The sequence below is a fragment of the Anabrus simplex genome, chromosome 4, assembly GCF_040414725.1.
Source record: "Anabrus simplex isolate iqAnaSimp1 chromosome 4, ASM4041472v1, whole genome shotgun sequence".
Taxonomy (NCBI): domain Eukaryota; kingdom Metazoa; phylum Arthropoda; class Insecta; order Orthoptera; family Tettigoniidae; genus Anabrus; species Anabrus simplex.
The window spans coordinates 321,046,671-321,061,251 of record NC_090268.1 but is presented as its reverse complement, the minus strand read 5'-3'; the positions used below and the strand labels follow the sequence as shown (position 1 = coordinate 321,061,251).

Here is a 14,581-nt window from a genome sequence, read left to right as displayed (position 1 = left end):
GAGCAACTGGTGAAGCCAAGGGGAATGAACAAGATATTCCATCTTGCTACACACAGCATCGTTCATACCAAAACATTGGACATGTCATGAATATCAAGGATGCAGGCCACCAAGTCCTCCAAGGTTCCACTACAATTCTTAGTTGATGGAACGGATATTTCTCAAAGAGCAGCAATGAAAAGTTCCTTCACCCACCAGTTCAAAGGTCGGAATGTCCCCCTGGACTGGCTCCAATGATCAGTATGGCAAAGGTGCAACCGGCTACCTGCAAAGTGAAGACCAGCTGCAAAATCCAGAATGTACACAAGTAATTTTCCTAAAATGAATCAGAGAACAGTTTATAACTGGAGGCTACCTAATTGACTGAGTAGTTTAACCCCCTACCAGGGTGGTGTGCAGTAGGTCAAAGTATTACCATTCGACGACAGATGGCAACACCAGTCGAACACTTGCGTGTGACGCACCCTACAGGCAGCAGTAGGTACCACACAATCACACATACTCTTGAGGTTATTTAATTACTACTGTGCATTTGGATAATTCAAAATTCCATTTCAACCATCTGAACATTCATTATTACCATGCCACAGTAAGTGAATAACTGCAGCATATTTCTGAAGAGTTATAAAATATTATCAATACTCATCCGTCGTGATGAGAGCAATCGTTGGCGTTTAATTACGTGTCCTTGTAGGTTTGTGAAAGCAGCTCTTCATTTTATATCCTATTTCTTCCATCAACCTTGATACCTGTGTGATACACAACAATCACGGTACTTTAAACTATGCACGTACTCTCACTCACAGGAATTCCAGGTATCAGCACCAATGTTGGGGCCATGATTTTTTTTTCTTTTGCAAGTTGCTTTACATCGCACCGACACAGATCGGTCTTGTGGCGACGATGGGACAGGAAAGGGCTAGGAGTGGGAAGGAAGCGGCCGTGGCCTTAATTAAGGTACAGCCCCAGCATTTGCCTGGCATGAAAATGGAAAACCACAGAAAACCATCTTCAGGGCTGCCGACAGTGGGATTTGAACCTACTATCTCCCGAATACTGGATACTGGCCGCACTTAAGCGACTGCAGCTATCGAGCTCGGTAGGGAGTGCGATTTAATGCAAGTATGAAGGTAACACCATCTTAAAGTGCAGCCATCTTTTTTATTTATTTTGACCTTTTAACTCTTCACAAAGAGAAATAAAATTAAAGAGAAAAGAAATATATATAGAAAAAAATATATTACAGATGCTCAGCTTCTCTCAGTTCTCCATTAAGCCAATTAAAAATACATTCATAACTAAACTATTCAAGTCACTAAACATGCAAGTTAGATACGTTCAGAACTTACTATAAACTCATAAAAAGAATGATCTTACTACAGCGTATGAGAAGAGAAAAAAAAATCATCTTGAACCAGCTCGAGTTTCCTGGTTGCGGTGAATGAGCGCTCCCCATTTACTTCTGTCGATGGGGATGTCTTCTTCCATACTCTACTGCAAATCCCGGCCTCGTCCAGCTAGATCATTTCCAATGTGATTGATCCATCTCTTCCTTGGCTGACCTCTTGATCTTTTGCTTTCGAGTTCCTTCTCAAACCACACTCCAGCTGTTCTTTGTGGGTCCATTCTTTTGAGATGACCAAACCATTTCAGCCTGGCTTCGACACATTTCGCTAAGGGGTTCTTTCATTTGGACAAGGTGGCTTATCTCGCTATTTCTTATTTGGCCCTCCTTGCTTTCTGAATCATGGTTCTTCCGTACTTCATTTTCACTGCTTGTAGTTTCCTTATATTTCTGTTAATTTCTAGACAGTATGTGGTAAATGGTACAAAGAAGCTTGTGTAAAGTATTAATTTTGATCTTAATGAAACTTGCTTATCCCAAAGAAGTTTTCTCACAACATGATAAAACTGCAGTGGCATGCGGTGAACACATTCGTTACTCCAGCTACTCTCTTTAAAGCCAACATAACTATTTTATAAACTCACTTGATAACTAAGTGGAATATAATAAGCAAACAGATCAGACAATGAATAAGATAATTTAGGTATTAAAGAACTTATGAAATTATAACTCACTTGAATAATATTTTCAATCACATACTCACATGTACTTCCAAATTGGTAATCACGACAGTGAGGACCTATCATAACATAAGCTACAGCAAATTTTAAACATTTTACTTACAGTTTCAGCCGCTGATGCTTCGTAATAGTACAGTCATTGTTTTCACAGAAATATAATGGGACTAAATGATTGTTTTTTAACTTAAAAAACATAACCTAAACTGAATGAGCAAAATTTAGCAGGTATTTTACCATCGCCAAAGTTTTAGTTTCACCTGCTTACTGAGTGTAGGTACAGCAACGACAAACAAGATCAAACGTTCCTCACGACCTATACCACTGTTATATTCATTGAAGAATAACACAGAATTGCAAAAATTTCACCTATAATCCAAGAGAAATGCTACAAACGTTCACAATATACCATCATTACAGGCAAACCCACTTGTACAGAGCAACCAAATATAAACTTTTTGGTTCTTCAAGCTTAGCTCTGTGTTTATGCTGGGCAACCTAATTATTTTTCCTCATGTATCAAAAAAAAATCCTCTACACATGCCATCAATGAATTGGTCCCAAAAAATTCATACATGCCAAAATCCATAAATAAAACAAATACATTTATTACAATTGATTTAATAAAACTTTATTAGCAAGGATATATGCAAGTGGCTACACTATTTTTTCTTGTAGCCTTGGGTTTGTGGCACTGAACAACTTCGAGTGTTAGCTATTACAACTAGCTTATACCCAAGCAGGCTGCTCCCCCCCACCGTAAGGCGCTGTGAATCTCGAGCGACGCCAACAGCTACCATGCCGCCTCCCCAAGAACAGGAGGCTTAAAGCATATACTTCAACCACGTGACTTGAATTTTGCTGGGGTAGCTCTCTCTCACGCAGGCAAAGAAACCCAACTCAATGGAGAGACCTGAACTGCGATAGAATGAACAAATGAGTTATTAAGACAGCTATACTTGCCTTGACTAAGCTGTTTGCAGGTTTTTTAACTTGATAAAAAAACATTCCAAGAAATAAGAAAATGTAAATACAAAATTTTTTGCCCCAGATGCAGTGAGGTAGCTCGTGTTCAGTGCATGCCACTGTAAAACTGTGCTCCATTCTGTACTCTGCTAATGATTTCTGCAGATGGTCAGCTATCTGTTGTTACTACACTGCCAAGATACCAGAACTGATGTTTGATCCATCTAAAGCAGGCTGTTCCAGCCAAACTGCGTACTTGCCGCCTTGCGTTAGTAAGCCTGCAACATACAATACAGCTCTGCTCTGGGGTAAGCTGTGGTCACGGCGCGGTAGATACTGGCGGAGACCTGTGACGGAGAATACTATACAATGGGATTGCATGACTGTGGAGGTGGGAATGTACGAGATATTCATAAAACAAGTTCAAGATACAGAACACAATATGTTAATAGAGTATCAGAGGGTGCACAGTACACTGCGAACACAAGTGCCGATATATCGAGAGTCACTGTATTTGCTGACATGATGCGCATGTTGATTCTCCGAGAATTTTATTTGGTCATGGCCGAGAAAAGTTACTCGCAACAGTATGTGAACCCAAACATAAACATGAACTGTGCTGCATTTTTGTGAAGCCTGGGAAACATTGCTTTGTGCAGTGAACGATACCATCATGACAGATCCAGAGTGTTCTAATATCTGTCTTTTAGTAAGGTAGAACTCTGTAAATCTATTATTTCCAACTGCATTGACGGCGGGTAATCCTCAGAGACAACCGAGAAAGGAGTGCTGAATAATCGCATTTCTTTTTCACAATCATCGAGCTCTTGGAACCTCATTTCAAAATAATGGAGAAGCCTCATGATCTTCCTTAGGTACTTGTCCAAAGAGGTCTCAGAAAGCATGTTTAAAGAACCGAGGTGAGTAAAAAACGATAAATCTCTATTTGAAACCTGCCGCTCAAACAAACTAAGCTTTTTTGTGAACGCTTTGACTTTATCATACATATCTTCGATTAATAGAGATCATTATTTTAAAAACCCCATTGAACTTGAGATAAGATATTTAACACCGAGACACGAAACAAAATTTACACACGTCACTACAACTTTCATAACAGATTCCAGAGTCCAGTTCACTGCGTCTTGGTGAAAAAACAGTAAAGTCACCACGTCCTTCCTGAATTCACATTTAACTTAATTTTTTAACCGAGAGACAGAGGCCTGCTCTCGCCCAAACATTTGCGGTGCGCCATCTCAAGCCACCGAATGGAGTTTTTCCCAAGGTAAGCTTATGTTGTCCACAGATTCACAAACGACCTCAATTATATCTTGACCAATAGCAACGTAATCCAGTGGTACCACATCTAAGAGTTCCTCCATAACTTGCAGTCCCATGTCGACACTGCGCACGAATATAGTTAGCTGACCATAATCAACTACATCCATACGTTCATCAAGTGCAAGCGAGAAGGCCACCATGTTTAGAATTCTACTCTTGAGCTGTTTCTCCAAATCCCCTCCCATGGTGCAAATGAGACAAGAGACTGTATGTTTTGGGAGATAGACCAATTCAAATTTCTGCCTCTCTCCTAGAGTTAAACATTCCTCAACAGCGAGCAAACACAATTTCACAACAGGCCCCACTTGCCATTCATCGTTATGAAGTGAGCGACTTTGTAACTTGCTCGAATTGCTGCCTCATTGGTAGTTTCATTAAATAATTCACCTGGAAAAGAACGTATGAATAATCTGTAACGGTTTATGTCAAACAAGTCTACAGTGATATTTCTTTTTTTAAACGTACCGTTCGTCTTTCTGTATGTCGGCTTTCAGTCTAGCTATGAGCTCCTGCTGTGCATCACCTTCCATCTGTTCATACAGAACTGAACAAAGTGTTGTGAAATAATGCTCTACGTTCCAATTCCTCATTGAATGTAGCATTTTTTGACACATCAGACACTGCGGGAGTCTGTCCTTGTCAGTAAGAGGAACTGTTCTTCCCACGAACTAGGCAACAGGCCTCCCCGGATTGACATACTGACAGAATGTTATGTTGTGATGGGAAACAACACAAAATCATGACTGACAAGAAGCACATGGACTTAGACTATGAACTTCACCCAGTGACGTACTGGGTATCATCCTCCGTCCCCAATCCCCCTCCAGCTGTGCTCCGAACAACACTGCTGTGTACTCGCGTGTACGCATACTCAAGCTCGTGGATTTGGAGCAGCCAGATCTAGAGTGATGTTAGTACGGATGTTCTGACAACTAACAGGCAACACTGCCATTTTGGACTTGCTTATCTCGAGACCAAATTGCTTGAAAATATCATTCCAGTCATTCAGCTTCTATTGTACTTCAGCCTCACTATCAACCCATATCACCACATCATCTGCAAAGTTAAGAGCTTTAAACTCAGAGTTGTTGTTGAGTGTTTAACTCTTTCCATAATTTCATCCATTACAAAAAGTTGTGATAGTATGCTGCCTTGTACACCCTGGCTAGTCTCAAACAACTCCGAATATCCATCCCCTATTTGGACACAACTCTGGCAATGTTCATACAGCATTTTGACTTTATTAATTACAGCACATGATATAGATTATTCTCAAAGCATTCCCAGACTCTTTGTCTCTGTAGACTGTTGTAAACCTTCCCCAATATCTAGGCAAATAAAGATGACATATGTTCCTTTTTCCCAGTCCTTCTCCACGATCATCTTTACAGAAAATATCAAAATGTTCAATTTCAAATTATGAGCCCGACTTACATAAGAGACATAAAAACCTCAATAGAATCAAACATTTTTAAGCTCCGATAAAAGCATGTAAGAATTACTGATACAATCAAAAGTAGCTCTTAATGATGCAAAATATTAGTTTGAGGTAAATGGTTTCCTCCTCAATGAAGACAAAAACTCATACCATAACATTCAGCCCAAAAAATCCAAGTAGATATAGAAAAAATGCTAACCTATTTTTTTATAATGTGCTTTGCGGAGCACCGACACAGATAGGTCTTATGGTGACGATGGGATTGGGAAGACCTAGGAGTAGGAAGGATGTGGCTGTAGTCTCAATTAAGGTACAGCCCCAGCATCTGCCTGGTGTAAAAATGAGAAACCATGGAAAACCATCATCATGGCTGCCGACAATGGGGTTCTAACCCACTATCTCCCGGATGCAAGTTCACAACTGCGCGCCCCTAACTGCTCGGCCAACTCGCCCAGTGCTAACCTACTTAAGCCTAGATGTAAATCTAGATCCAAGATTGACATGGGAGTCCCATATCGAAAACCAGTATGGTACATTATCTAGGGTGTTATATTTGCTCTTTAATTTGAAAACTGCCGTTTTAAACCCATATGCTCATAAAACATACTATGCATTTTTCCTAAGTTCCTTCAGTTAATGTCTAGTGTTATACAGTGTTTGTCTGTCCAACCCTTGTCCTGTTTCTCTATGGGTTAGGGTATTATGTGAGATGAATTTGTTGCAGCAGGTTTTTATGACCGGATGCCCTTCCTGATGTCAACCTCATCAGAGGAGTTAATGAGATGAAATGAATTATGTGATATATGATAGTAGGAAGGGAGAGGGTGAAACCTGGTGCCAGCACATAGCCTACTCCTGTCAAATAGCACCGCCGAGTCACCTCAATGCTTAACGCCCCATCCAACGGACGAATCACCATCAACAGCATCATATGCCCTCACTACATATGAGCAATGTGGAGAGGTTTGAATTTAATCCAGGCTTTTGGTACACAATCTAGTGATTAGAAATAAATTGTATACCACCATGTCCACTTCTTTCTTCGTTATGCCCATTTACAGAACGTATTGAAAGTTGTTAGCTTGATCATGATTTTCCTTTCGTCTTCTCCTCCTAAAATCTCTTCATGAACTCACTATGCAGTTTCTTGCGTTTTTCCGTCCATTGTTTCTCTGTGGTTCTTTTAGCCTTTTCCAAGAATGTGTGCCTTGCAAGCAGAGTACCAAAAGCCTTGCAATTCCTGATGGTGTTTTCTGTGATGTTCATTTCTTTAAGCCAATATTCGATGGTGAAATTTTTTTCGACCAACAGGACTCGAACCAGCTAACTACAGTGTCAGACCTTTTTGACTTCAACGCCTTAACGATCATGGCCACCAGGCGGGCTCTATCTAATGTTGTACAGTAAAAGTTTGCATATCATCAGTGTTTTAAATATCCAAAGGAAGGCTATTTGTATAACGGCAAATGTTCCTCCCAAGACCCATTGTAAATATCTCTCCTTATAGGACTTTCCATTCAAACTATAAATCAATTTATTAACATATAAATTACAGAACTCAAAGTCTCATACCATCTGAGGAATAACTTTTTAATAAAATGTGATGAGAATTTCAAAATCTGCCACTAGAAGCTTTTAAGGAGGCCCTTTGCAAATAGTTGTTGGTCTCCCCATAGTATTCCATTAATGTATGCTTCAAGTCATATTATAATTCATAAATTAGTCCAAAAATATTTGAAAAAGGGGGAGTATTCAAGATAAGAAGCAAAGATAATGATGTACAGATCTCATAGAGGAAGTTCTTGATGAGATTGTGTGCACTGTCAAGAAAATAACTTCTGTGTCTTTCTCAGCAATTTGCTATAGCTCTGTACAAAAGGCCACAAAGTTACTTAAGCTCAAAACCCTGCAAGAGTGCAAGAACTTAGACCTGGTGATGTCTGATGTAGGATCAGATATTTGAATGGATTACACAACATCCATGATGGAGTTATTGAATCCTATCACATTTTGTTTTGTGATGAAGCATATATTTGAAAAGGGGGGATATAAGAATATTTTAATAAGAACAACTATCAACACTGGAGTTCCGAGAAAGCTAATAGGCCTATGCTGCATTAGGAACTTCTTCATGATCAAAAAACTAGGTCTGTGGTTCGCAGTTACTAGTGAAAGAATAATAGGTTCAAGCAGTTGCAGCCATGAAAGCCATGTACGACATCAACAATCTACAGCAGTTATCCTTAAAAACAGCTATGCACCTATTCGACACAAAGATCCTACTAATACTCACCTATGGAATCCACTTGATATGGGAAAGACTAACAAAGAAAGACCTGGCCACCATAGAAGGAGTTAAAGCAAAATTCCTAAAGACCACAATGTGCATCTCAAAATACACGCGTTCCCGCCTAACATACGAACTAGCACAGGAACTCTTCCTTATTGAAGAACTGAGGATAAAACTACCATTGCCATCCACAAAGAATGTAGAAGCACACCTAGTGGAGAGGCGGAAAAGAGAGAAGAAATTCCGCTAGAGTTCTACAGCACAGATGCCATGTTGGATCGAAATTGGCTGAACGCCAACCAGAAGTTAAGACATGTGATAATAAAATAATAAAACTAGCAGTGCACAGGTACCACCATAAAATAAAATAAAAAATGTGAGTGTTCGTTGTGTGATCAGTTCTGTGACATATACAAGATGTAAAAACAATGACAAATCTCTATGCGATTATAACAAAGACTAAAACGGTCAATAAATTTTGTAATGCACATTAGTGCGCTTTTCTAATAATAATTATTTTTGAAGGTACAATTGATGATGATGATACTCGTTGTTTTAAGGGGCCTAACATCGAGGTCATCGGCCCCTGATGGTACGAAATGGGATGAAATGCAATGACAAAATAAAAATATAAATCCTCCACTGACCAGAATTCAAAAAGTGAGGACGAAAAATGAACGGATGAAGTTAAAACAAACAGTGGAGCCGACCCGCAACGCGTCAGTCTCAGGAACTGACGGCGAACAATAGTAATACTGACCAACGGACTGCTTCTAGAGGTCAATACTGAATTGATGATGCTTGCAAGCTAAGGGGGTCATCGGCCTCTCATAATGGTACTTATTGCTTGGAAAGAAGAACCATGGTATTGGACATGGTGCGGTACTAATCAACAGTATCGTAGACTCACGGTATTCCACACATTATGGTACTACTCACAGGTAATGAAATTCGCACAGGTAATACAGACCTATGGTGTTTCACACGTAGCGGCGCCATTTATAGGCAACGCAAACCTATGGTTTTCATCACATACGTGTACTAACCACAGGGACTCGCACTATCCCGTGGTGTTCCTTATGTAGTGGGTACTAATCATAGGCAAGCCAGAACCCTGGTGTCGCTCATATAGTGCTACTAATCACAGGTACCGTAAAAGCCTGACCGCACGGTGCTCCTGATTGCTACTAATCACAAACCTATTTGGTACCTAACATAGTGGTACTACGTGCAAGTAATAACGACCCATGGTGTTCCCCGCGTGGTAGTACTAATCACAAGTAGTTTCATGGTTCTAATCCAATCATCCCTTGGTCGCCCCTTTTAGTCGCCTCTCACGACAGGCAGGGGATACCGTGGGTGTATTATTCGTCTGCCTCCCCCACCCACAGGGGGTGTTTGGTCCGCGAGAGGTATTTTACGCCTGAGTAGCAGGTTCATGGGAAGGTACAATTAATAGTGATAGATAGGTGCCAATAATTTTGCAACCTTTCTTTGAAGAATTTACTACGAGGGAGCAAAGTGACATTTTTCTAGCAGGACTCATGCAGCTGAAGTAATGCTTAACTGCAAGCAACTGACGAAGTATTTGACAGGCAATTAACAGTAACAAAGTCTGGTACACTTGCTCTTCTGATCCAACTGTGACTTATCTCTGGGGTGCCCAGCTCCTTGGCTCAATGGTCAGCGTAGTCACCTTCAGTTCAGAGGGCCCCGGGTTCAATTCCCAGCCAGGTCAGAGATGTTAGCCTTAAGTGGTTAATTCACCTAGCTCGGAGGCTGCACGTTTATACTGTCCCCAACAACCCTGCAACTCACACACCACACCATCCACCATCCACTACAACAACGTGCATTTTACCACAAACGGCAGATGCCCCCCACCCTTTGCGGGGTCTGTCATACAAGGACTGCACCAGGCTAGAAATAGCCACACAAAATTATTATATTATCTCTGGGGTTCATTAAAAGATAACATGTACAGAATAAATCCACACACCTTCGAGGAAATGAAGAAGAGTCATGTATAATTTCATTAGCCAAAGCCCAAAATGCTTGGAACTCGAACAAAAGCAATTCCCAACATCTCCTTGCATGACACAGATGACTACATGTCTTTTTGTGGTATTCAGAAGAAATTAAATTTGCTGCCAACAAAAATATATTGTCATTCAAATGGCCTAGCACTTGCATAATGGATATATTTACTACTTTCACAAAACTAATTTTAAATACAAAACAAATACAATTCTACCATTTATAAAAAACGTATTGGGAAGGCCAACACACCAGTAAGAAATGGGAAGAGATGAAGAGGATAAGATGGGAATGCAAGGGATCGCAACTACATTGTTAAGAAATAAAACAACATAATTTAACTCCCACTTACATGAGGTGTCTGAGGCATCTGAGGGCCCGGAGAAGGATGTGGTATCGTTCCTTCAAGTCCAACTGCAGGAGGCAGTTTAATAGGTGTTGGGACGAGCACAGTCACATTGTCATGATGATGAGAATGGGACAATGGTGCAACTTGGGAAACTGAGTCCCATGCAGATGTTCCTGCAAGATCTTGTGATCCACTAATGTCATTCATCTTGACTTAATTTTAATTTCTGCAGCCAGTCTTGAAATTAATTTATAGCTAAAAGAAGAAACCCTTTGATGCAGCAACAGTCACACTTTAATACAACGTTCAAGCACTACTCTAGATCTAAAACACATTTTACAAAATAGACCTTCTTCACCATGGTAAAAAAAAAAAGTGGTAACTACCTTAAGAAATTTTGACAGACAGGTATGAGGAGATTTAACAGGTATTTGTTCCGAAAAAAATAATATACTGAAGAATTTAAAAGTAAACTAAAAAACCTAATTAATTAAATCCAACCTCATTTTCCACACGCAACACGAACATGTTTCTGTATCTAAGAAGTATTCGTGCTGACCTGTCAACTAGACAGTTTGTTTACAAACTTTCATCACACGCGCACACTTTATATTAAGTTTCTGCTTAAAACACAGATCAAGCATACCTTTATTTTATTTAATATCAGACATAATACTTACTTAAATCTTTCTAATAAATAAAACTTCATTCGAAAACCATACAAAAGGAATTCATTCATGATTTTATGAATTCGACAAAACGCTCCTCACTCCTGACGACGCCATTTGCTCTCAGCTGAAGTAAGTCACGTGACCTTAAATTGTTTGCGGCGTTGGTAAAGTATATAAATATATGTAGAGGCGTATGTCACATAGCTGTAGCCTCGGGTCATTTTAGAATGGGAAAGTGAATAATATATAGGGTATATATATATATATGTGTGTGTGTGTGTGTGTGTGTGTGTGTGTGTGTGTGTGTGTGTATAAGAAATATCTGCCTTAATTTTATAATCACTGAAAAATGAAATTGAAAAAGAATGATATGCAGGTGTTATTGTTAGTGTTTATTTTAAAATTCCATATAAATGCTGATTGCTGGTGTTATTAAGGTAAACACGCACCCAATAGAAAATTTTCCGCTGAGCACGGACGTATTCAGTATTATGCAATGTCCAATATTACAATTGACGGCATTTAAAAATAAACGCGCGACTAGGTGAAGAATAACCAAGAGAATCTTAACTGATGTCCACGGAAGATTGCGATGAACTTCCGCATTAATACCGAAACAATAATTAGAGAATTCTTCCTACAACAGATGCGGCTTCTCAGAAGGTCCAATAGTTCACTGAAATCCCTGGCTCTCAGAAGCCACTTATTTTCATGATTATTATTTTCCTAAGGGTAAAATGAGGAATGGTAATGCTGGTTGTCCGCGTTCTTGACTTAGAGCAGGCACGTCAAGGTCAAGCGCACGCCAGGCGAGCTGCGTGCAGGGTGTCTTTATTCCCGTGCGGGTTCAGTTGGCACACGCTGACTCGAGCGGAGAAATTCGAAGGAGATGCGTTAGGGACACAGAGTATTCCTTCCTCCATTACGAACAAAATGCGCTACCATCACCGATATCATTAATAAGGCATCACAAAATGTTAATTTACCTGAAATAATAAGCACATTATTGATATATACAAAGACAATACCCGTAGGATTGTAGGATATTTAAATACTACAAACATTAAAAGAAGAATCAGATTCTGACATGTTCAAGGTACATATAATTAATAAATTAAGAGTATTCTCTTGACAAAACGAAAGTGATTCAATAACTTTAAAAGCATTCCGGTGGGCACTTGTCTACATAGTACAGTCATTAGGTTCTGAGCCCTGACGCCTGGAGGATAGGCAACCGCCCGACTCTGAGTGTTGCACACGATGCCGCATTACACGGCGTACACCTACACAGAACCATATCCACCCTCAAAATAGTCGCCGTTGGCCGTTATGCACGATTGCAAACGTAAGTATAGCTGCTGGAAGAACCGCTGAAAGGAAACACGTTGGTTCGTCTCCAGTTATTATCCGGTTGAGAAACATCGGATCATCGTTAGCACTACTGATGAGGTCACCACAAATAGTCATGCGATCATCACGTTGGTCTTGCGACAGGATTCGTGGCAAACTTTGCTGGGTAACACGAGGCATTTTGAGGCCATCCGTCAGAATTCCGTGGCAGGTACCATGACTGATTCCTATTGCTGCTGCGACATCGTCTACCGATTGGGAGCGGTTAGCACGCACCAACGTTGCAACTTCTTGGATCTTGCGTTCCGTTCGAACTGTTTGTGGCCGACAATTACGCACATACCGGTCGTCTTCCAAATTGTCCCGTCCTTGCACAAATCGTCGGTAACACCTAAACACAACACTGCGACTCAATGCGTCCTCACCGTAAAATTGCTGCATCCTTTCAAACGTTTCGGCAGCGGTTTTACCTAATTTCTGGCAGAAATTTATGTTTCCTCGTTGCTCAAATTGTGACATGTCAAGGTCCGACGGGCCCATTCAAATCACCGTCACAATAACGACCGTACGTCTGCTTCCAATGCATGCATTCAACTGTCTCTCGCAGGGACGAGAGACTGACTGACATGGTACCATACTACGATGCCACCTATGCGCTATAGTGCACCACAGCGCCATCATGCGGTCAGTCTGGACACCGTAATTTTACTTCTTCTGAAAAAAATTGCTTAAAAGCGACACATTTATGTTCAACGATATCCTGAGCCCTGCTAACGTTTGCTGACAATAAATCGGTCATTGTTAGGCTTGATGGTGCTGACAGACATTATTTTCATTACTGCATTGAGATGTATGCCTGTTAGTCGAGATCGGAATAGAGATCTGTTGATCTTCATCCTGAAAAAAAATTGTTCACGTCTTCAAGTACTTCCAAAGATTGACAGGATTTCTGCCGCAGACTTTCGTAGTTGTGAGAAGCATAATGGGACAGGTGTTCGGTAAAAGTTAATAAATCTCCCTTTCTTTGTACTCTTGATTACGCCGCTCGTCACATATTAACACTATAGTTTCCAGTTGTAAATTCTGGAGTGCGTCTTCTGGTTGAACACTTTTTTTACAAGTTGCTTTACGTTGCACCCACACATATAGGTCTTATGGCGACGATGGGATAGAGAGGGCCTGGGAGTGGAAAGGAAGCGGCCATGGCTTTAATTAAGATACAGCCTCAGCATTTTTCTGGTGTTAAAAAGGGAAACCACGGAAAATCATCTTCAGGGTTACCGACAATGGGATTCGAGCCCTCTATCTCCCGGATGCTAGCTCACAGCTGCGCGCCCCTAACCGCACGGCCAACTCGCCCGGTAGGTTGACAACTAAACGGTACGGAAAAGAGTCACAACTTTCCTTTCACAACATCGAGGTCCTGAAACCGCGAATCCTGTACTGATGTATATGGTATTGCTCATAGTGATACCTAGCATTAAGCTTTTTGCAGACGAATGCCTCTTACATACTAAGCAATGAGCTTCTACTTCATGTTCGCGACTTAGAAAACAGTGCGACCTTTCCGGATCAAATATACCGTAACTTTTCCTCTTTTCACTCACGTATTCCATCATCCTTTTATTTCACGTGGCATGGAGACATCTGGTTTACTCATCACTGCTGTGAGCAAGCATACTGTCAGTTCAACTCACCTCCCTCCGCCTAAAAAGGAGAAGTTCTGCCCGCACGCGTGCGAGATCAATTCTAGGTCGTGCGATGTTTCACCACGGGCATTGTTTAGCACGCCTGGCTTAGAGCATTAAGGAGTGTGCACAACCCGGTTTTTCAATCCAAGGATCGTTTACGGTTCAAACTACCGAGAAAACCAGCAAACACCCTGAAGTAAACCTAAGTTCTAGTACTAAGAGATATAGCGGAGGGGGAATATTTTAAAGAACTCAGAAATCATGGGAGAAATTAGTGCCTAAAATAGTTTCTATATGCTATATCTGTTACAATACTACACCTTCTCACTCTCAAACTATACTCCACTCTATAAACCTACCTGGAAG

General features: G+C 40.6%; 1 protein-coding gene across 1 annotated transcript in view; it reads right to left on the bottom strand.

Moving 5' to 3' along the window:
• Positions 1 to 11,291, bottom strand: part of Pcif1 (Phosphorylated CTD-interacting factor 1) — a 381,962-nt gene extending 370,671 nt beyond the window's left edge. The window contains exons 1-2 of the mRNA XM_067145685.2: positions 11,184 to 11,291; positions 10,507 to 10,758 (exon numbers count right to left, since the gene is read on the bottom strand). Of these exons, the coding sequence (XP_067001786.2) occupies positions 10,507 to 10,710 (204 nt within the window). The 5' untranslated portion in view covers positions 10,711 to 10,758; positions 11,184 to 11,291. The remainder of the gene's footprint in view (positions 1 to 10,506; positions 10,759 to 11,183) is intronic.
• Positions 11,292 to 14,581: the final 3,290 nt, after the last annotated feature.